Raw genomic sequence first — 23005 nt, forward strand, 5'->3', positions numbered from 1 at the left:
TAATTTTTCATTTATTTGTGAAATTGCTTATCCCTCTCACTAGACTAATGCTAATACAGTAGCCACTAGAGAAATGTGGGTACTTAAATTTAAAGTAATTAAAATTAAATACAATTAATAATGAGTCATTGAGATCAGGGGTCCCCAACCCCCGGTCCGTGGCCTGTAGGAACTGGGCCATGCAGCAGGAGGTGAGCGGAGGGCCAGATCTGCAGAGGTATTAGATTCTCAGAGGATCACAAACCCTACTGTGAAATACACACGCGAGGCATCTAGGTTGCATGCTCTTCATGAGAATCTAACGCCTGATGATCTGAGGTGGAACAACTTCACCCAGAAACCACTGTCTTCCATGAAACCCATCCCTGGTGCCAAAAAGCCTGGGGACTGCTGCTTTAGATTCACCATCCATGTCTCAAGTGACCAAGGTCACATGTGGCTGGTGGCTGCCATGGTGGACAGTACTGCACAGGCCATTCCCTCCAGTACAGAAAGTTCTGTGGATGGTGCCACCCTGGACGCTGAGCTCCTACAGGGCAGAGACTGTGTCTTATTTTACTCCAGACACTCCCAAGAGTAGCAGAGTGCATGGAATAAAACAGATATGCAATAAGTATTTGTGAGGAAGACAGAGAAAAAAAAGAACTATGACTGCTTTCTTTGCTAAACCGTGCCCCACTTTATAAAAACCCAGAAAGAAGGAAATTGTGTAAGTCCTGTTACCTGATTAGAAGAGAACATTAAGAATTAGGTACTTCCATAATTTAAGACCGTATGACATAATTCCAAATCTTCTATAATTCCTGCTCTCTATTCAACAAATACTTGTGAGTACTTAATATGTGCCACACAATACTACACACACAAGTTAATTCAAGATGGTTCATAGGCCTAAACGCAAAAACTAAAACAATACATTCTCTAGAAGAAAACATAATATTTCCATGACCTTGATGTAAGTAAAGATTTCCTAAACAAAAATTAGTGCTAACCAAAAGGAAAATAATTATAATAAAATTAAGAAATCTAAGAAAATTTACAATTTTTTTTTTTTCTGCATTGGAGTTTCACTCTTGTTGCCCAGGAGGGAGTGCAATGGCACAATCTTGGCTCACTGCAACCTCCACCTCCCCAGTTCAAGCAATTCTCCTGCCTCAGCCTCCCGAGTAGGCTGGGATTACAAGCGCCTGCCACCATGCCCAGCTAGTTTTTTGTATTTTTAGTAGAGGTGGGGTTTCACCATGTTGGTCAGGCCGGTCTCTAACTCCTGACCTCAGGTGATCTGCCTGCCTTGGCCTTCCAAAGTGCTGGGATTACAGGCGTGAGCCACCATGCCTGGCTGAAAATTTATAATTTTTAGTTAAGAAATCTAATTTAAAAAATTGATAAATTCTCTTCATTAAAAGACAACATCAGGAAAGTAAAAAGCCTAGCCACAGAATCTAAAATGTGTGCAATACTCATAGCTGACAATGGACTAATATCCAAAATATGTTGAGTACTACTATAAATCAATTGGAAGGTAAATAACCCAATAAAAAAATGAAGAAAATATTTTAATAGACACTTCACAAAAGTATATATCCAAATAATAAGTATATAACAGATGTGCAACATCATTGGCTACTTGGGAAAAGCAAGTTAATACCACAGTGAGACAATACCACATGTAGACCAGAACAGCTGTAATTTAAAACACTGACAATACCAATGGGTGGCGAGGAGCTGGAGCAAGAGAGAGTTCATACATAGTGCTGGGATGTACAGAAATCCCAAGAACCACTTTGAAAATCTGTTTGGCTATGGATCTATTAAAGCCAACATAAACCTGAGCTTATGTCTACCAAATACATGCACAAGAATGTCTATAGCAGCATCATTCATAACAGCCCAAAAGTAAAAACCACCCACATGTTCATCACAAGTATAATGAATAAACTGGAGTATTTTCACCCAATACCATCCAGCCATAAAAAAGAACAAATGCAACACACAATATGCATGCATCTCAGATATCATGTGGAGGAAGAAGGAAAAAAACAAGAGACACTGATTTCAGACTTCTAACAGGGAGAAATTAAGAGTATACAATTGTGTCACTTTAGGCCAAAGGAAAAAAGAAAACAAAAGAAAGTACACTGTATTTCCCTTTTTTTTTGAGACAGAGTCTCACTTTGTCACCCAGGCTGGAGTGCTGTGGCGTGATCTTGGCTCACTGCAACCTCCGCCTCCCAGGCTCAAGCAATTTTCCTGCCTCAGCCTCCCAAGTAGCTGGGATTACAAGCATGTGCCACCATGCCCAGCTAATTTTTATATTTTTAGCAGAGATGGGGATTCACCATGTTGGCCAGGCTGGTCTCAAACTTCTGGCTTCAAGTGATCTGCCCACCCCAGCCTCCCAAAGTGCTGGGATTGCAGGCATGAGCCAGAGTGCCCAGTCACTTATTTCTTCTACACGGAATTTAAGTAAAAACAAAACTAATCTATGATGATAGAAGTCATAATTGACAATTATCTTTGTGGGGAGCTATTGACTGCCACAGGACTCAAGAGAACTGGAGGGTGCTGAAAATTATTTATATCATGAGCTGGGTGTTTACATAGATTCATATGAACATAAAAATAAAAATTTATCAAGCTATAAACTTAACATTTGTGTTCATTACTGTATGTAAGTTACACTTCCATAAAAAAAGACTTCAAATACCACCTAACAAAAACTATCAGGGAATAAATCTAGTAAAATCTGTGGGACCTTTATAGAGAATATGAGGCAATATTTTTGAAAGACATTTAAAATGAAAAATAAATGAAGAGACATACAATATTCATAGATAAGAAGACTAACCACCATAAACATGTCACTTCTCCCCCAAATTAATCTATAGATTTGATGCAGTCCCAGTCAATATTCTAACATACTGCTTTGAGGAACTTGACAAACTGATTCTAAAATTGATGTGGGCTGGGCGTGGTGGCTCATGCCTGTAATTCCAGAAGTTGGGAGGCCAGGGCGGGCGGATCACCTGAGGTCAGGAGTTTGAGACCAGCCTGGCCAACATGGTGAAACCCCGCCTCTATTAAAAATAAAAAAATTAGCTGAGCGTGGTGGCACACGCATGTAGTCCCAGCTACTGAGGAGGCTGAGGCAGGAGAATCACTTGAGCCTGGGAGGTGGAGGTTGCAGTGAGCCGAGATCACGCCACTGCACTCTGGCCTAGGTGAAACAGTGAGACTTCATCTCAAAAAAATATAAAATATAAATAAAATCGATGTGGAAGATCATCAGACAAAGAACATCCAAAAAGCTCCTGAACAATCATCTAGTAGGGAGACTTGCCCCATCAGACCTCAAAACTCATCATTGCAGGGAACAGAGAATAAGCAGCAACTAGGTCTGCCTGGAGAAACCCAGAATTTGGAACAACTGCCTTGAGATTCAGAGAATGAGTAAGAGTTTTTCAAGAAAACAAGCAGAAGGAAGATAGTCTATACCAATGGTTCCCAAACTTTGCTGCACATTAGAATCTTTTGGGGTGCTTTGAAAAACTGTAAGTCCAGTTAAATCTCCAAATTTAGGACTAGGAGCCAGGCAGTGTTTTTTTAAGATCCCCAGGTGATTCCAGAGTGCAGAAAAGCTGGAGAACCACTGGTCTATTCTTGCAGTAAATATGAGGGCACAGTGCAACTAATTCAGTATTCCCGGAATATAAACCACAGGAGGGAGGAGGGGGACAGCGAGGCAGCAGCAAGAGCAGAGCGGGCAGGCCCCAGGAAAGATTGTCCTGAGGGTGACGGGATGCCTCCAGAAGTCACCCAACAGAAGAGGAGCACAGTGAGATTCTGCCTTAGAAACATGACTGCGGTGACAATGTGGAAGATAGTGGAAAAGGGGACAAAATTAGCAGCCGGGAGCCCAATCCAAAAACTACTAAAATGGCAAAGATGAGAAATGACAAGGGCCTGAATCAGAGCAGTGACGCGGACACGAGGAGAAGGCGTGAAAATACTTAGAAAACCAAATTGGCAAGACTTGGTGTGATCAACACGATGAGCTAACAGTAAACCAACTGGTAGTGATCCGTAGAAATCATCCCTTTCCTCTTTGGACAAAAATACTCTGAAATCCCTGTCCTGAACACCTAGCTGACTTGTCTCACGGTGAGTCACCGCCAGCCTGGGCGGAAAGGGCAGTAATGAGAACAGCCAGCTCAGTGGTCCAGGAGACGTCGGCTCAGGCTACCTGCAATGGGGATCACCTGTTGCTAATGAATGACAAACACCTGGATTTTCATTCTATCCTGCTAGTTTAGGAAGTTATTTTCCAACCCAAATTTAAATCAAAGAAGTGAGTCAACCTCCCCACCTACAGGCTAACAGTGGCTAGGGAGACGTGCACTTACAGGTTATTAGACAGATGTCTGGGGCATATTCAGCTTACGGGTGTTGGAAAACTTTCAGTGTCCAAAGGAGACCCAGCACCAGGAAGGTGCTCCTGAGAGCTCCAGGGAAGCAGGAGCAGGCTGACCTTTCCCTCGGCTGCGCCGCCACGCTGTGAAATTACTGCCTATGAGTCAGACTCCGGGGAGATGGCACGGGCTAAATATAACGATGGGCAGGCTGTCCGACGCGTCATTAACCTTTTTCCTTCAGAACAAAGGCGGATAACCCACCGAACACAAAACAAAAGTAGCGCATAATATGACAAATGGCCAACATAATCCGAAAATAATTGCAGATCTGAATTAAACTGTAAGATGTGAATTGATTTCAGCTCGAAGATGTAGAGAGCTGGAAACAACAATGCGCCCCTCTTGTGACGAGGTAAAAGAGTTGGATATACTGAAAATTAACTTTCCCTGCCTGATCAGAGAGCTGGGGCCACGGGGAAAACAGCTAGCCTGGAATGCAGAGAGAGGCCCCTGCAGGGGAAGCGCGACCCCCGTGCTGACGCCGGGGCTCCAGCAAACACCAGGCAAGGCAACAAAAAGCTTCAGCTGGAACCTTCAGGAACTGCCCAAGGCTAGAGTGGGCTGGCAAGAGTGGAGGGGCCCGGGCGCTGCAGACATAGGGGCTTCCCACCAGGAGCTCACTGGGAAGAGGGAGCAGGCCCCGGAGAAAGCTGCTCCTTGGAGCAGCTGGCTTGGGGGCACCAGGCCAGCCTCCCTTTCTGTTTCACGGAGTCAAAGCAGAGGGAAGAACAACGAAGACGGCAGCAGTGTGAGGGCACGGAGGGAAGCCCCACGCCAGCCTCCACCCAGACGCGCCTCCCTCAGCCCCCTCAAATCAGGAGCCCACAGGCAGGCAGGCAGGCAGCTGGGGGTGGAGGGGCGCTGAGCCGCAGGAGCACGAGGACGTCTGGAGAGACCGAGCCTAGGAACCAAGTGTAAGAGGGCCTCAGATGGGGCCCTCGGGAGTTCCAGTGTTTCCAGGTAAAGAGGAAAAGGAAGAATCTCCAACTGAATGGGACAGAGAGCTGCTTCTGAGGCAGTAAGAAAAGCAAGAGTACCGGGGGAGGATGCAGCCACCAGGAGCTAGGAACAAAAACAAGACTCCGGCCCTGCCCGCGAGATGAGGGTGGTGGAGTGAGAAGGACCAAAGTGCAGGCGTGCTTCCCTTTGCTCGGGACTCACTGGCACGGAGGCCGCATCCACCTCCTCACGGCCGTGGAGGGGATGCATGGGAGGCGCCTGGACACCTACACCAACGCACCGCGCACTCCGCCAGGTCCTCTGCTCTCGCCAGCCCCTGGGCTCTCTGGCCTCAGGAAAGAACCCAAGTTTCCATGAAATCCCTGGCCTTCTTCTTAGTAACACGTTTGTGGGAAAAACTCAGGCAAATAGAAATTGCAAAGAGAAAAAGAAATATTATGGCATTAAGATTCCAATCACCTTTGTCTTTAAATTCTGGGTAATTCAGGATGAGTCACTGTTCTTTAAAAAATAAGACTACGAATTCCAAAAATTAGTATTTATTTTCAAGAGCAGTAGCAGATAAGGACAAAGACACTGAATAACTGTCCCAATTTTGGAGTACAATAAGAGGGGAAGGGGCAAGTTATGAAAGTGAATATAATGCGTTCAAGAGCGATGGCTCTCGAATAAAATTAATTCCTGACTACAATAAGTGGAAGCATCCGTTATCATTAAATTGTGAAGAAGCAAAATATAATGAAATGCCAAATAGACATGTTTTTTTTCACCCTAGTCTCCAGTTCTGCACAAAGAACTGAACTGATTCCAACTTCCCACAGGCAGTTTGTCTTTCGCCTGATAAACATGAGGCATTTCAGGCAAAAAGAACTGCATTTTTCTAGGGGGACAGAAGAGATTCTAATGGGAGTTCACGAAACTACTTGACCTGCTACTAAATTGTGTAATGCAAACCCAGCAGCGTCCAATGGTGACAGTGCGCAGGGGCTCCGAGGGGAGGACTGGGGAGAATTCTGACCCCCCCAGGCTATGGGATCTCCCCTACCACTGCATGTCCACATCGCCTCTTGCTCTCCAGCTCACCTGGCACACTCCTGGTTAAGACCTTCCTGCCTCAACTTCGGGTGGTTACACTTACCGCCTGCCATACACAGGTAGGTGAATCTCAGATGACACTCCCAAATCTAGCCAACTTACCTTCTTTTATTTTTTGAGTCAGGGTCTCACTCTGTCACCCAGGTTGGCGTGCAGTGGCACAAACACAGCTCACTACAGCCTGGAACTCCTGGGCTCAAGCAATCCTCCCATCTCAGCCTCCCAAGCCCAGCTCATTTTGCTTATTTTTTGTAGAGATGGGGTCTTGTTGCACTGACTGGCCTCCAACTCCCGGGCTCAAGTGATCCTCCCACCTCTGCCTCTCAACTCACTGGGATTACAGGTGTGAGCCACTGCACCCAGCCCCACTCACCTTCTTAAAACAGACTTTCCCATCATACCAGCCTTCTTTTAAAAAGTTGTCAGCGGCTCTCCAGTATCTTTCAATGAAGTCCAAATTACTTCTGGAACTTCAGGCCTTCCACAGCCTACCTGGGCCTGCCATTCCCACGGGGATCCCCTCCTGCTCCTGGGTCATCTAAGCTGTCCAGACCGGCCTTTATTCAGGGCCACCCTGTCACCTGCATCCCTGCTGGTGGTATCCAGCTCATCTTTAGTCAGGACCTGTTCAAAGACCATTCAGGCCAGGTGTGGTGGCTCACACCTGTAATTCCAGCACTTTAGGAGGCCGAGGCAGGCAGATCACCTGAGGTCAGGAGTTTGAGACCAGCCTGTCCAACATGATGAAACCCTGTCTCTACTAAAAATACAAAAATTAGTTGGGCATGGTGGTGTGTCCCTGTAATCCCAGCTACTAGGGAGGAGAATCACTTGAACCCAGGAGATCACTCGAACCCAGGAAGTTGTAGTGAGCTGAGATCACACCACTGCACTCCAGCCTGGGAGATAGAGTGAGACTCCATCTCAAAAATAAAAATTGGGCCAGGCGCAGTGGTACACGCCTGTAATCCCAGCACTTTGGGAGGCTGAGGTGGGTGGATCACGAGGTCAAGGGATCAAGACTATCCTGGCCAACACGGTGAAACCCTGTCTCTACTAAAAATACAAAAATTAGCTGGGCGTGGTGGTATGCGCCTATAGTCCCAGCTACTCAGAAGGCTGAGACAGGAGAATCGCTTAAGCTCGGGAGGCAGAGGTTGCAGTGAGCTGAGATCGTGCTACTGCACTCCAGCCTGGCAACAGTCCGAGACTCCATCTCAAAAAAAAAAAATTAAAATTAAAAAGATTTTAAAAGACCCTTCATTCAGAGTTCAGAAAGCAACACCAGATCACCACAGCCAGACAGCTCTCCCGTCTCTGAACTCAGGGTGTGGAACACTCGGCGACCTTCGCAGCGTGCCTTCCGTCCCTCACTTGCTTAACGTATGCCAAGAAGCTGCTCTGACCAGGCCCCACTGCGTACTGGGAAAGGAGAGAGCACAGGGCAGCTGCGTGGGAGACTCAGGGAAGGATGAGCTCGAGCTCTGCCGCCACAGGACATGGAGGGAGGGGACACTCAAGGGCTTGCAGGAGGGAGGGGCCGAGTGGGTTGGCAGAAAAAGAGAGACGGACATTCCAGGTGGAGGGAAGAGCACAGATGAAGGGCATTTCACAAAGGCCAGGGTACAGCATGCAAGGGCCCGGCAACACGAAGAGGCAGAGAGAGAGAGAGAAAGAGAGACTGGTACCAGATTACATAGAGACTTAGACACCAAAGCGAGGAGCACATTTGTTTTTGAGAAAACTGTAAGACACACCAGAAGATGGATTCAAGAGGGCCAGACTAGTGACAGCGAAAGAGTTAACTAGGCTCCCGTGAAGGCTCAGATAAAACGTGTTTGGCATGTGTACCAAGGCAAAGAGGGAGAGAAGATGGAGCGATATTTAAGAGAAAGAACAGATGAGCCTTGGGGAAGAACGGATGGAACTCCAGCGGTGAGAGAACCATCTGCAACAGCCCCAGGACTCTTGCCGGCACTTCCCAGCAGATGATGATGGCTTTCGCCACCAAAGGAAACACAGAAAGGTGAGCCCATCTGGAGAGAATGACAATCCATCAGAGTTTGAACAAGCTGAACTGGAGGTGTTTTCGGGGCTGCCAGGTGTAAAAGTCAGGAAGCCAGCTAAAAACATTGACATGGAATTCAAGACCGGAAATAGACGTTTCAGAGTCATTACCATCATGTTAGAGCCTGTGAAATCATTTAGGAAAAATATAGTGTATGGTAAGTATTAAGGACAAAACTGTTAGGGACATCCATAGCTGGGGATGCAGCAGTGAAGCAGAGTCGGGAACAGTCAGTGTGGCACGGCAAGGGCCAGGGGAGGGAAGCTCCCCACCTACAGGAGGACTGGCCAGTCACTGGCGTCTCCCGAGGATGAGTAAGTGGCAACCGCGGAGGGGGAGGGAAGTTAAAAGCCTGATTTCAATGGCGGAAAAGTACAAGAAGGATGAAAAAGTGAAGGGGAAAGAGTAAGGAGTAGCCAGAGAGAAACCCATGGTTTAGGAGAGGATTTGGGCATGTCGGCTGGGGGACTGGGACAAAACTGCTCAAAGCTTAGTGTGCAGAACCCCCCAGAGAATGGGTCAGAAACACAGATCGCAGCCCAGTGCCCACAGAAAGGGATGTCGAAGAGCCGGGTGGGCTGAGGAATCTGCGTTTTAGCAAAGACACTTTGATGCAGGTGGTCCATGAGCCGTGACCTAGAAAAACAAGGGCAAGTTCAAAAGACCAAAGAGAAAGGATACCTGATCCGGAACACAAGTCAGACGATTCACCTCTGATGAGAGGAGGAGCCCATCTTCCTCCACAACGAAACAGATGGGAAAAACAAGTGTATCCCAGAGGAAAGAGGGGAAGCAGAGAAGGTTTCTGCCTGATGGCCTCTGTGGATCTTTGAAAAGAGACCATGTGCTGAGAGGAAGGGATACAAGAGTGGGGAAAAGGCTTAAAAAAAGTGGCATGTTGACAACAGCTGAAACTAGGCACACACTTGCCCCTGTGTTTTGATGAATGAATGTTTAGTGGGAGAGCCCTATGATACAGATAAGCATATTTTCCCCATGGTGTTCAAATTCATGAGATAAAACGGGCACTACTCACCAAAGTCAACCTGTCCCTTCTCAAGATACAAAAGCAGCAGATGACTTAAAGGACCAGGTTTGCCGCCCACTCTCTATTACCCTCCTCTCTGACAAAGACAGGAAGATTCCTTACATGAACTGCTATCATATCCCCATTTTTTAAAAAAGCAAGTCTCCATTTGTCCACCAGAATTGTGACATTCACTTCCCAGCAAACCAGAAGTTTATAGGTACCACAAAGATGGACCTAGAAATACTGTTCTGTTTGTTCCCTAAGGCAGGGGCCCGCAACCCCTGGTGGCCTGGTCTGTGGCCTGTTAGGAACTGAGCCGCACAGCAGGAGGTGGGTGGCAGCCTAGCGAGCTTTGCAGCCTGAACTCTGCCTCCCGTCAGCTCAGCAGCGGCCTCAGGTTCTCACAGGAGTGCAAACTCTATTGTGACCTGTGCACACCAAGGATCTAGGTTGCATGCTCCTTATGAGAGTCTAATGCCTGATGATCTGAGGTGGAAGAGTTTCAACCCAAAACCATCCCCTCGCCACCGTGGTCCGCAGAAAAACCGTCTTCCACAAAACTGGTCGTTGGTGCCAAAAAGGTTGGGGACCGCTGCCCAAAGGGAAGGAAGGAGTGGATAACAGCAGGACAAGCTCCGCAGCAGGCAGGGCCCCTGGTGCTGCTGTGTGAGGCCTTGGACAAATCATTCCACCTTCCTGGGCCTCAGGTTCCTGTTCTGTCAACCAAATTGATTAGCTGACATCTACCGTCTTGTCTCATTCTGTGATACTAGGGATCACTATTTCCCATACTGAAACTGAAATGCCACAGTTAATTATCATGTCTAACAGAAACTGTCAGCAGGGAAAGTTGACATTTCTCTTACAAAACCAAAAGCCAAAAAGTACACAGAGAAAGAAAACCAAATTAAATAATTAATTAATTGAAAAGGAAACCAAAGCAGGTGATGCTTTCATCCCACCGTCAAGAAACGGCAACCCAAAGGCAGTTTTCATGTGACACATCAATCCCAATAAAATCAAAACACTAATTTATCAATCTTCCCGACAGCTCCCTGTGCTCAAACATGTCCCTCAGACAAAGAGGGCACGTGCAGCAGCCTGGCTCGATCTTCTGGATAATTCCTTCATGAAAACCTTCTTGGATAAAATAATTTTTCAATCTCATCAGATGACAAAGCTGTCTGTTACACAAAAGTATTATTACTAAGGTGTTTCCAATTCCTTTTTTTTTTTTTTTTTTTTTTTTGAGACAGAGTTTCGCTCTGACACCAGGCTGGAGTGCAGTGGCGCGATCTCGGCTCACTGCAATCTCTGCTTTCCGGGTTCAAGCGATTATCCTGCCTCAGCCTCCGGAGTACCTGGGATCAAGGTGCACGCCACCACACCAAGCTAATTTTTGTATTTTTAGTAGAGACGGGGTTTCACCATGTTGGCCAGGATGGTCTCGATCTCCTGACCCCATGATTCACCCGCCTCAGCCTCCCAAAGTGCTGGGATTACAGGCATGAGCCACCGCGCCTGGCCTCTTCTTTTAAAAAACACTTTATTGTGAAGTACAACACTGATTGACAAAACCACCAAAAATAAAGGTATCACTTAATGAATTATTATGAAGCAAACACCCTAGAAAACACCACACAGGTCCAGAAGCAGAATTTTACCAGCCCCCTAGAAGCCCTCGATTTGCCCATCCCAATGCTGACGTCCTCCCTCGCCCACAGGGCCCACCACCCAGACTTTGTGCTAGTCACTGCCTTGCTTCTCTTTGCCATTTTACCATGTAAGCATGCAGCAATGAAACTACAGTTTAGCTGTGCCTATTTTTAAATGTGTCATTTAACTCTCTCTTAAACTACAGATAGCCTTTTCATCTCTTTGTTTTGTGGTGTGTGTGTGTGTGTGTGTGTCTGTAAAATACACATAATTTAAAGTTTGCCACTTTAACCATTTTTAAATGTACTGGGTCAGCAGCGTTAAGCACATTCACACTGTTGTACAATCATCACCATCATCTATCTCCAGAACTTCATCCCTTTTTCCCCCTGATAATTTACTTGTTGAGAGAACCAATTCATGGACTGCAGGGTTTCCTGGAGTCTGGACTGCCAACTGTGTCCCTGTGGTGTAGTTTAACAAGTTTTTCTGCCTTCTGAAGTCCTGTAAATTAGCAGTTAGAGCCAGAGCGCTGATCAGCCTCAGGTGTGATTCTGGGACACTGCTAATTCACAGAAAGTGCTGTGTTCTCCCAGCAGGAGGAACATAATGTGTGGTTGTCTCTTATTTTGTTATGTGGATGCTTACTGTCTCGACTCATTAATCTATTAGGGATGGCAAAATGATGATATTCGAATTCTATCCTCCTTATGTCCATTGTTAGCCCAAATACTTCTATAAAGAGAGACTCCCCTCATCAACTGTTATGAGATCGTCCAATCGCGCAGTCTACATGAAAAGGCAGAATAAATACTCATTGCTTACCATTTTCAAAATGATAAATCGCTTCCCCATCATTTTCCAAGGGTGAACAATTCTCTCAAGCAGCATTGAGAACTCATGGACTGAAACAAAGTTCGCAGTTTTACTGATGCTCAAATTGCCAGTGGTCACTTCTTCAGGCGGGGCCCTTCAATACAACCTCCATGCTCTCTAATCGCTCCTTTGCTGCAAGTTTGACAAGATGGTCCAAGATCACCTTCCTGCTCTGTTTCCTGCTCCACATCTAGAACTGGTTATTTTTCTCTGAGTGAGAAAGTGTGTTTCAAGACTAGGAGGTGGGCATTAGGAATGCTCACTGCTGCTGGACTGGTCCGTTTCTAGACTCAGACACTGTACAAGGCTAGGAGATTGATAGCTTTTCAAATAGTTCATGATTTCTTGCTATTTTTTATTCAAATTCTAAACTACAAGGTTTTTACTTAACTTCATATCTGACATCAGTTACTTCCTGTCTTCCATATGAGAATCCTAGTTCAAAACTAGATTCAGATGATAGAATGAGATTATCACAGAATTAATCATTTACTTTACCCTACACTGATACCTAGTTTCAGAATATGAGTACTAACACTATCTCTACCAAAACAATTACAGAGAACTGTTTAAAAATTACTTTTGGGGCCGGGCATGGTGGCTCACACTTGTAATCCCAGCACTTTGGGAGGCCGAGGCGGGCGGATCACCTGAGGTCAGGAGTTTGAGACCAGCCTGGCCAACGTGGTGAAACCCCGTCTCTCCTAAAAATACAAAAATTACCCAGGTGTGGTGGCGTACGCATGTAGTCCCAGCTACTTGGGAGGCTGAGGCAGGAGAATCACTTGAACCCGGGAAGAGGAGGTGGCAATGAGCTGAGATCGTGCCACTGAACTCTAACCTGGGCGATAGAGCCAGACTTCGTCTCAAAAAAAAAAATTACTTTTGCATATGACTTCCCATGCTCCCCCCATGTTTTAAATTATTGTGATGGATACTGTAAGAGCAGATTACCATGACATACTATCTTCTCCCTTTGAATGCTCATTTGGTCTTAGCTATACAAGCAACGATATGTTTAATGTTCACCACAAGTCCTTATGACAACGTCTCTCTAGTTATTTTGGCTGTGCTTCCCTAGTAGAATCCTCAAGAAATCATGAGAATTTAATTCTTCCAGTCTTGCATGTTGACAACAATTTGTCTAAGCCCTGTATACCTAAATGTTAGTGTGGCTGCGCCTACAAATCTCTGGCTTAAATTTTCATTACATGAGTAGCTAGACATAGTCTAGATACATGCTATTCTATTGGCTTCTGGAATACTGCTGCTGTCAAAAAGTCCAATGAGAATCTGATTTTCTTTATTTCATAAATCACTTGCTAACTGAGTCTAAAAGCCCAAAAGACTTTAAGTCCAGTAATATAACTAGAATATGTCCCGGTCATTCTAAGTCAAGATTCTCATTTATACAGTGTACCCATTCATGCAATAGTTTCAAGGGTTTTTTTTTTTTAATTACAGAAAGTTTTCTGTGAATTATAGTTTTTAACATGTTGTGGTTCCATTGTTTCCGTTTCCTTCTCTGGTGTCTCATAGCAGATATATGTATGTATATATGTATGCATGCATGCATGTACGTTAGATCTTCTTTGCCTAGCTTCTAAGTGTGTCACTTTCTCTTTAATCATCTTTCTCTCGATTCTTTTTTCTTCTCTCTTTTCATCTTCTGCTTCCCTTAATGTATCTGGCAGGTATATATAACTCACTAGAAACTACAATGCTGGAAAAAAAAATTTATTCTATTTCAAATTCTTTCCTGAGTTATATCCATCTCATTTCTGAGTTTTTCTCATTCAGATTTATGTTATTCTTTTGTACTTCTTCTTCATGTCTTTTAGCTCATTATGGGTTTCTGTAATTTTTATCAGCTTTTGAGCATGTTCTTCTATGTTATCTTGCTGCTTATGTTTTCACTAGAATCACTGCATAGAGTTTGGCCATGATCCTTTTCTGTTGACCATCTTTACATGAAACTAGTTTTCATGAATGTTTAGGAGAAATGATTCAGGATAGCTCTTCTAATTCTAGTAAATCTACACACTGCATTCTGTGTTTTGGGTGGTACTCAAGAATATAAGAAATTACTTTCTAGACCACTTAACTCTGTTCTCCTCCCCTAGTTTCAGCCAGATCTTCTCTTTCCTTGCTTCTGCTATCTCACCTCTGTTCCTAGCAGCTTCTCCACAGGTGAGGCTTTGTTCTACAGGAATTCTTTGCACTCATCTGCTACTGGAACATACAAACTCCTCCACATTTCAGCTGCTGTTCTCAACTTGGCCCACTGAGCTGCCCAGTGAGTACCTGCTGGCTGTGTGGGGATTCCTGGGTGTGTGTGTTTCCGGCTTCCTCTTGTGCAGATGGTGAAACCGTGTTGTTATTAGTGGTTTGTCCACATCTACTTATATTTTGGGGTCCGTGGGGATACTCTGGTAACTGGTTTTGCTATATATTTTTGCCTATGGGTATTTGGTTTTTCTATTCTAGTTGTTCAGTCTGTTTGACTGAATAGTTCATATATTCAAAACCTAAGACAGTTTGCCACCATCTTCCAGGACTTCTAATTTTAAACACAAAATTCCAAGAAATCAGAGATTTCAAGTATTATAAGGATCATAGGAAAAGAATATACTATTTTGTGGTTGAAAAGTTGACTTCTCTTACCCTAGGCTAGTTATATGAAGAAGATAGATATCTGCCAAGAATTTGAAGATAAGGTAAATAATTTGCTTTCTGATGTTTCATTTAGAAACAATTTCTAAAACTCACTTAGAAATCAAAATAATACATCAAAACAGTGCTCTACAAAATCTTTTTCTTGTTATTATTTTGAAAAATATCAAGCCTACAGAAAACTTACAAGAAATGAAGATCCATATATCTCTTTATCTAAAGCTAACTTTTTTAAATAATTTCAACTTTTATTTTAGATTTAGGGGGTACATGTTCAGGTTTGTTACATGAGTATACTGTGTGATGCTGAGGTTTGGGAAATGAATGATTCTGTCATCCGGACAGTGAGCGTGGTACCCAACAACTGGTTTTTCCCTCCTTGCCCCCCTCACTCCCTGCCTTCTCGAGTAGCCCCCGTGTCTGTTGTTGCCACCTTTATGTCTGTGAGGACTCAGTGCATACCTCCCACTTATATGTGAGAATATGCTGTATTTGCTTTTCTATTCCTGCATTCATTGGTTTAGGATAATGGCTTCCAGATGCATCCACGTTGCTGCAAAGGCCATGATTTCATTCTGTTCTGTGGCTGCATAGTCTTCTAGGGTGTATATGTACCACATTTTCTTTATCCAATTCACTATTGATGGCCACTTAGGTCGATTCCACATATTTGGTATTGTAAATAGTTAAAGACACTTATTTTTAATAATTTGACATTTTTACTTTATTTCTCTCTAGATTCACATTCACACTGTATTTTTTTCCTTCACCCTATTAAAGTAAGTGCAGGCAAATCATCTTTCTTTTTTTTTTTTTTTTTTTTTTGAGACGGAGTCTCGCTCTGTCACCCAGGCTGGAGTGCAGTGGTGCGATCTCGGCTCACGGCAAGCTCCGCCTCCCGGGTTCACGCCATTCTCCCACCTCAGCCTCCCGAGTAGCTGGGACTACAGGCGCCCGCCACCAGGCCCGGCTAATTTTTGTTTTTGTATTTTTAGTAGAGACGGGGTTTCACCATGTTAGCCAGGATGGTCTCAATCTCCTGACCTTGTGATCCGCCCGCCTCGGCCTCCCAAAGTGCTGGGATTACAGGCGTGAGCCACCGTGCCTGGCCTGATCTTTCACTCTTAAATGCTTCTGCATTTATTTCCTAAGAACAAGAATTTTCTGCTACAATTTCAATTTCATTATCATACTCGATATATTTGTCATTGATACAATAATATTATCTTATAGTATTCAATTTCTTCAATTGTCCCAAAACAAAGTCTTCTTTTTTAAATCCAGGATACAATTAAGGATCATGCACAGCATTTGATTGTTATAGCTCTTCAATCTCCTTTAATCGAGAACATTCTTCCCACTTGCGTTTATAAAATGGGAATTACAACATTTACTTTATAGAGTTTTTACAAAGATTAAATAGAAATAATGCCAGAAAAAAAGTGGCTAGCCCAGTCTTTATACACAACATGTGACAATGCTCAATAAACATTAATTATCTTCCAGCTATCTATGGCCCACACTGAATCCAGGATCCCGGTTTGTGCAACAGCTATCCAGGTTGCTGTGAATTTTTTAAGCGTCATTTAACTTCAGTAACCATAATTAATGCGAGTCCATGCCTGAGAATCAAATTGGGTCCACATGTGGTCCCCCGTTAGATGTCTCTGAGACTGTTAGACTGTGAGCTACAGGGGGTCGTCTCCCAGTTCCCAGAGGCCACAAATGAGCCTCTGCCACTGAGTTCACAGCCACTTCACATAAGGGCGCCGCGATGGTCTCGTGCTTCCTTGGACTGAACTGCACGTAACAAGGCAGCCTCCATGGACCAAGCTCTAGGTGGTTCTTCGTGCCTACCTTTTCCTCCATAAAACTTGACCTGGTTTCCTGGTTTTTCTAAGGTAAAACTTACCTTAGAGATTCGCTGTCTCTTTCTGTCACATACTATGTAAACAACCAGCCAGAGCTTCTATTAACTGTTATTAATAAAGCGGGCATCTCATGAGTAACCACTACGTGCCATGACCAGCAATCAGGCCAGCCTCACATTTACAAACCACCTGGTGACCATAATTCGAGGTCTGATTTGGTTTTGTTTTAAAAGATAGAAGAAGGTACTCCCAGACTACAAGTCCCAAATTGCAATTTTGCTCAATTTTTCTCTCTGACCTTAGAAGGGCAGAGAGACTGCCCTAGTCCCCTCTATAACAAAAGGCAGAAGCACAGTCATAACAGGACAAAATAGGTCTGCACTGAACATGCAAATTCAAACAACCAAGCACAAAAAGCCAAGCCTTCCACTTGGAAGCCTTCCACACTGTTCCTCAGGAATAAGACGACCCTGGCAGGCCATGGGAGAAACCACGGTCACCATTCCCTCACTGCTAGCCTGGAGTCCACGTGCCAAGACATAGCCCTGGGGTAATATCCAGTCCCAAGTGTTCCAGGGGCAGGTGCTGGGCACCATTTATTCTGCCAAACCCCCTTCTTGGGAAAAAGAAGTCAGAACCTATGTAACCCTCTGTCTACTGATTAAAAAGAAAAAATGCAGTTCAGCGGGATAAAGCCGTTTACAAACCAACCAAAAAAATCCGTGTCATCAGACATTTTTAAGTCTTGGTATAATTTTAAATCCTCTCGACTTTTTTCATTTTCTAATGTATCCAACCCTAAACCTGTTTTTCTACATTTGTTAATAATATAAAAAGAATATTTTACCAAATACCAGCACTATACAAGAAGCTCATGCTGACTATTTGAACTGCAGAGGGTGCAGACAGCAAACTCTATGGAGGGCGTCTGTTAGGGACTGAGCTGCATCCCCCTTCCCCAGCTGCATCTACTGAAGGCCTGTCCCCCAGTGGGGCAGCTTTAGGAGGTGGGGCCTTTGGGAGGTAATTAGCTTTAGATGAAGCAATGGAGATGGAGCCCCCTCTATGAGATGAGTGCCCTTGTGAGAAGGGGTGGACACCAGAGCTCCCTCTCTCCTCCAGGTGGGGACGCAGCACGAAGGTGGCCATCTGCAAGCCAGGAAGAGGACCCTCCCTCACCACAAAATCACCACGGCTGACAGTCTGACCTCAGACTCCCAGTCTCCAGAGCTATGAGGAAATAAATCTTGGTTGTTTAAGCTGTTCTGTCTGTGGTATTTTGTTAGGGGAGCCTGAGTTGACTGAAAGACTCCACACTGCCTCCAAATGAATGCTTCATAATTTGGCATAATTAATTTATGAAATCTTTTTTTTTTTTTTTTTGAGATGGAGTCTCACTGTGTTGCCCAGGCTGTAGTGCAGTGGCATGATCTCGACTCACTGCAACCTCCGCCTCCCAGGTTCAAGCGATTCTCCTGCCCTCAGCCTCCTGAGTAGCTGGGATTACAGGCATGCGCCACCATGCCCGACGAATTTTTGTATTTTTAATAGAGACAGGATTTCACCATGTTGTCTAGGCTGGTCTGAAACTCCTGGCCTCAGGTGATCCGCCCGCCCTGGCCTCCCAAAGTGCTGAGATTATAGGTGTGAGCCATCACACCCAACCAATCTATGAAATCTTATCTCTAATCAGTCCTAATGTTACAACAAATATAAATTTCCATTTCTTCCACACTCCACCTCCTTATAGATATCATCAGACTTCGAAGGAAAACTTTATCATCACAGCTAATTAGATGTCTAAAGAATCACAGCAGTTATACTTGAAAAAACGCAGTAATTCCTACATTCCACTAATTTAGAATGACCTGCTGGTAAATGAGTACAAACTAATAAAGAGTGAGAATTAAATCATTTAGATAAAAAGTACTTTTATTACTTTCAGACACATACAGTAACACACTCTGTTAACAAAGTGCCCAGGAGATGTCTCAGGCAGCTTGAGTTAATGAATGACAAGTGAGTTACAAACAGCAAACAGCAGGCATCAAGGGATGGGGGTTGCTACACAGTATCTAGGACCCTGACGTGCTAATTAAAATTAGGAAAGTGCTTACCATCACTGAGATCCTGCAGGAGATTCTCCTGGCAGGAGAAATCCAGCTTCACTTTGATGTTGATTGTGAACGTGGCCACCTTCCCAGGCTGCAAAGGGAACTGGGCAAGGGTTTCCTCTAGCTTCCAGCTCAAGAAGTCGCCATACAATTTTTCTATAATAATAACAATGACAGTGATGAGGATGCTGTAACTGAGGCAGTATGGGACTTACCAATCCCCTAGAAAATTCTGATGCATTCTCAAAAGCCAAGGAAAAAGAAGAGCTTTTAAAATGTGTACGATCAAAGTGACAAGAACATTCCAGAACCAAGAAGTGTTGCAAGGCAATCACCCCTGTTTATGAAGGAGGCACAGGAAGGAGGAAGAACGGCTCATCTCTAGAGGCACCGAGCTCAAGCCAAGCCATCTTGACGCCTTAGTGAGCAACTCCTTCTCATTGACCAAATAAATGCTGTTTTGCTCTTATAAACTAAATCAGAGTTAAACTAAATTTCTCCACAATGAATATTTTCTGTATTATATCACCTTAAAGAGAAACAGATCCAAGTGTAGTAGGGAAAGTGTATATTTAATATGAGACACCTCTTCACAAAAAGAGAATAAAAAATCAAAACCCAAGCGGGACGCTGTGGCTCACACTTATAATCCCAGCACTTTGAAAGGCTGAGGCAGGGTGAATCACTTGAGGTCAGGAGTTCCAGTCCAGCCTGGACAACATGGTGAAACCCCATCTCTACAAAAAAATACAAAATTTAGCCAGTGTGGCAGCGCGCCTCTGTAATCCCAGCTACTCGGGAGGCTGAGGCAGGAGAATCACTTGAACCCGGCAGGCAGAGGTTGCAATGAGCCAAGATCATGCCACGGCACTCCAGCCTGGGCAACAGAGCAAGACTCCATCTCAAAAAAAAAAAAAAAATCAAATCAAAGAATTAAGGACGGCACCTTGGGAAGGGCCTCCGGGGAGAGGTGTTTCCCTTGCTTTCTGGCAAATACACCATGGTCTTTAATAAAAAGTCTTGAATGTTAGAGTCACATGGCCTTGACTTTGGTGCCTTTTTGACACTGACTAACTCGAGTGCCATGGAGAATAACGATCCCTTGGAGTCAAGGTTTCTTCGTGTGTAAAATGGGGATAACAATTACTGCACCACAGGGTTATTTTACAGATTCAATAAAGTACTATCTGTAAAAGCACCAAGAAGACCACAGCACTGTAAGAACCTCAGGCAACACGGGAGGAAGGGGGACAGGAAGGGGGACAGGAAAGGGACACAGGGAGGCCACTGCTGGTGCCCGCTGAAGTAGCTGCGTCTCTCCACGGCTCCAGTTCCTAAAACCCAGGCACAGTATGACATGCTGCCTTGACATCCGGCAAAACTGGGAGGGCCCCAAACGGCCTCACCACAAGTCCCCTCCTGACTCTGCTCCTGCAGATACAGGGTCCCTCAGCCAGGCAGGTTTCCAGGCGCGGAAAGCAGGTGCAGCCCTGTGTATCCTGGGCAGTGGGTGTCAGTTCCCTGCCAGCCTGGAAGGGACTGAAATAAGCCAGTCACATCCTCCCTGGGGAGCCGGGGGCAGCCCTCCCTCTCCATACCCCAAAGCCCGCCTCTCCCAGCCCCTGGGCAGCTGCTCTCTCTGTTCCTGAGTGCAGCCCCACATGGCCCTACGTGGCATGGCATCCTCCTTCCCCAGCTGTGAGTGTCTGCGACCAACGAACTGCTGTCAGGTGCACATGCCCTGTGTCACATGCTATGTGTCTGGCTGTCCCCACATGGTAGAACAAGAAACCCTCCTGACCAACACAGGGGACAGGAAGCCATGAGCACAGGGCCCTCCTCCTCCCAGGAAGGGCCCAGCTTCCAGGCTCTGCAAAGGTCCTCCTCCTCCCAGGAAGGGCCCAGCTTCCAGGCTCTGCAAAGGTCCTCCTCCTGGTGCCCCTCCAGCCTAGAAGGCAGGAGCGACTTGCTGTTTTCCCACTATCCCCTTTCTGGGAACCAGTTTTTTATGCTGAACGTCTTCAGTCTGAATAAGGAGACGGTTTTAGAGAGATGAAGTAACTTATCCATGGTCACCAACTATGGAATCGGTCTAGAATCCTAGATCCAAATGATTCCAAAGTCACATTCACTTCCTGCATGAAGACATTTCATGGTGAAGTTCAAATGTAAAGTCCTGGTCGGAGGATCCAGAAGTGAACCTCACAGGAGCTCAGGGGAAGACGGAGAGCTTGACCAAAATCCCCATGAAAGAAAAAAGATACGTGGTGTGCTAACTCCAGAACACGAGGACAAACTGAGCTGCAAAATAAGCAGACATATTCCTGGCCGGAGGTGTGCTCGACCATGGCACGGTCCTGCAGAACTGGCCAAGCTCCCTCTGGAGCACGTCTGACCAGACGGCGTTTACATCTCCATGTTTCCTTAAAGAAGGATACTAACACAGAGAGACAGATCCAGGGGACAGCGTCCTTGAAAAGTGTTTAGAAACCACATCACATTCATTTATTTACTTAGTCATTCACAGAACACCTCAAATGTGCCAGACGCTCCACGTATTACCTCACTTAATCCTCCCAACAACCAGTGAAATCATGGAAGGAGGTTAGCATATGTAACAGGTCATTCAGCTGTCAGTGGAAGACTTGGCATATTATAGATGTTTGATAAATATTAGCTGCCCTTCAGCATCACCCAGTCCACCACCTTAGATGGTATTCAGATGCTTTGCAAACTGATATTATCACAGTATTTTAGAATGATCTGGGAAAAGACAGACGGCTGGGAAAAGGATGATGGAATTGTTGAGCAGGCTGGTTCCTGGAAAGTCAACTTTAACGACAGTCTGAGGAATGAATCCCTACGTTCAGATGGTTTCCAGAAGCTGTGGGCCGGGCGCAGTGGCTCACACCTGTAATCCCAGCACTTTGGGAGGCCAAGGTGGGCAGATCACCTGAGGCCAGGCGTTCGAGGCCAGCCTGGGCAACAGGGTGAAACCCTGTCTCTACTAAAAATACAAAAATTAGCTGGGCATGGTGGCGCACACCTGTAGTCCTGGCTATTCAGGAGCCCAAGGCATGAGAGTCACTTGACCCAGGGAGGTGGAGGTTGCAGTGAGTCAAGGTCGCGCCACTACACTCCAGCCTGGGCAACAAAGCGAGACTCCGTCCCCAAAACAGAAGAAGCTGTGGCTGTTGGATGAGATTCTTATAGGAATTTAGTGAAAGGGAAATGGAGAATTGGAGGAAAGTATTATCCAAAACTCAAAGTGGGAGATGGAATGGGTCAACAAGAATCACCTAAAGTCAAAGAAAGTGAATCATATCCAATTATAGCCACTCTAATTACAGGATAAAAATCTAAACACTTCAGTCAAGCTTTGGGGGCAAAGGGTACAAAACGCTGGTCGCTTTGGTATTTCATGATGACAACAGGCTACTGAATTCTCTGTCTGGAAACCCGCTTCAACACACAACATTTGGCCCTTGGCTGCTCAGGGAATGTGTGGATACTCACATATATGACTTATCCTTTAGACGGTAAGTCACTCAGTCAGAGAAAGAACAAAGATCTGTCTCCAAACGGGAAAAGAACTTCAAAGCCATCTTACAGGTGAGAAAGCAGAAGGAAAAGGAGAGTCTGACACAAAATCACATCATCAATTGGGTCGCAGCTTTCTTCCCACTCCTTCAGAAGGGCTCTGACGACATCTTGGCTCATTAGGAAGGTAACTGACTTTCTTCCTTCCCACCTGCTCTCTCAAGCCATGCCAGTTCTCTGCCTACTCGATGTGACCTCCTCCACACAGGACCCCCGGGCAGGCCCACCTGCTTCCACTTGGTTGCCATTCTATGTGTATTCTGAGAATCTACCCTCCCACAAGACGCTGGAGTTCCTTTCCACTGTGCTCTTCTGTAGGTGCCGACACGTCTGTGGGCAGCTGAGGAAACTGTGCTTAAACACAACTGAAACTACAGACCTGGGTTCAAACCCCAGATCCCCACCTTCCTAGCTTGCCATTGGCTGTGTTACTTTCCTGGGGTCTCAGCTTCCCCTTCTTTTACAAGTAAAGCGGGGAGAAATACCTGTACCTACTTTCTAGGGCTGCTGTGAGGGTTAGCGGGTTTAAAACATATAGAGTACTTAGGACAGGGCACGGTGCCCAGTGAGTCTCAGTTAAGTGTTTGCTC

At 45.3% G+C, this 23005-nt stretch overlaps 1 protein-coding gene across 3 annotated transcripts in view; it reads right to left on the bottom strand.

Annotated features, from left to right (window-relative positions):
• The window catches only part of TRAPPC9 (trafficking protein particle complex subunit 9), a 730192-nt gene that overhangs the window by 498595 nt on the left and 208592 nt on the right, over positions 1–23005 (bottom strand). For all 3 annotated transcript variants that reach the window (XM_019032441.4, XM_004047569.5, XM_055349566.2), the window contains one exon: positions 18819–18971. In XM_019032441.4, the coding sequence (XP_018887986.2) occupies positions 18819–18971 (153 nt within the window). The remainder of the gene's footprint in view (positions 1–18818; positions 18972–23005) is intronic.

Source organism: Gorilla gorilla, chromosome 7 (assembly GCF_029281585.2).
Source record: "Gorilla gorilla gorilla isolate KB3781 chromosome 7, NHGRI_mGorGor1-v2.1_pri, whole genome shotgun sequence".
Taxonomy (NCBI): Eukaryota; Metazoa; Chordata; class Mammalia; order Primates; family Hominidae; genus Gorilla; species Gorilla gorilla.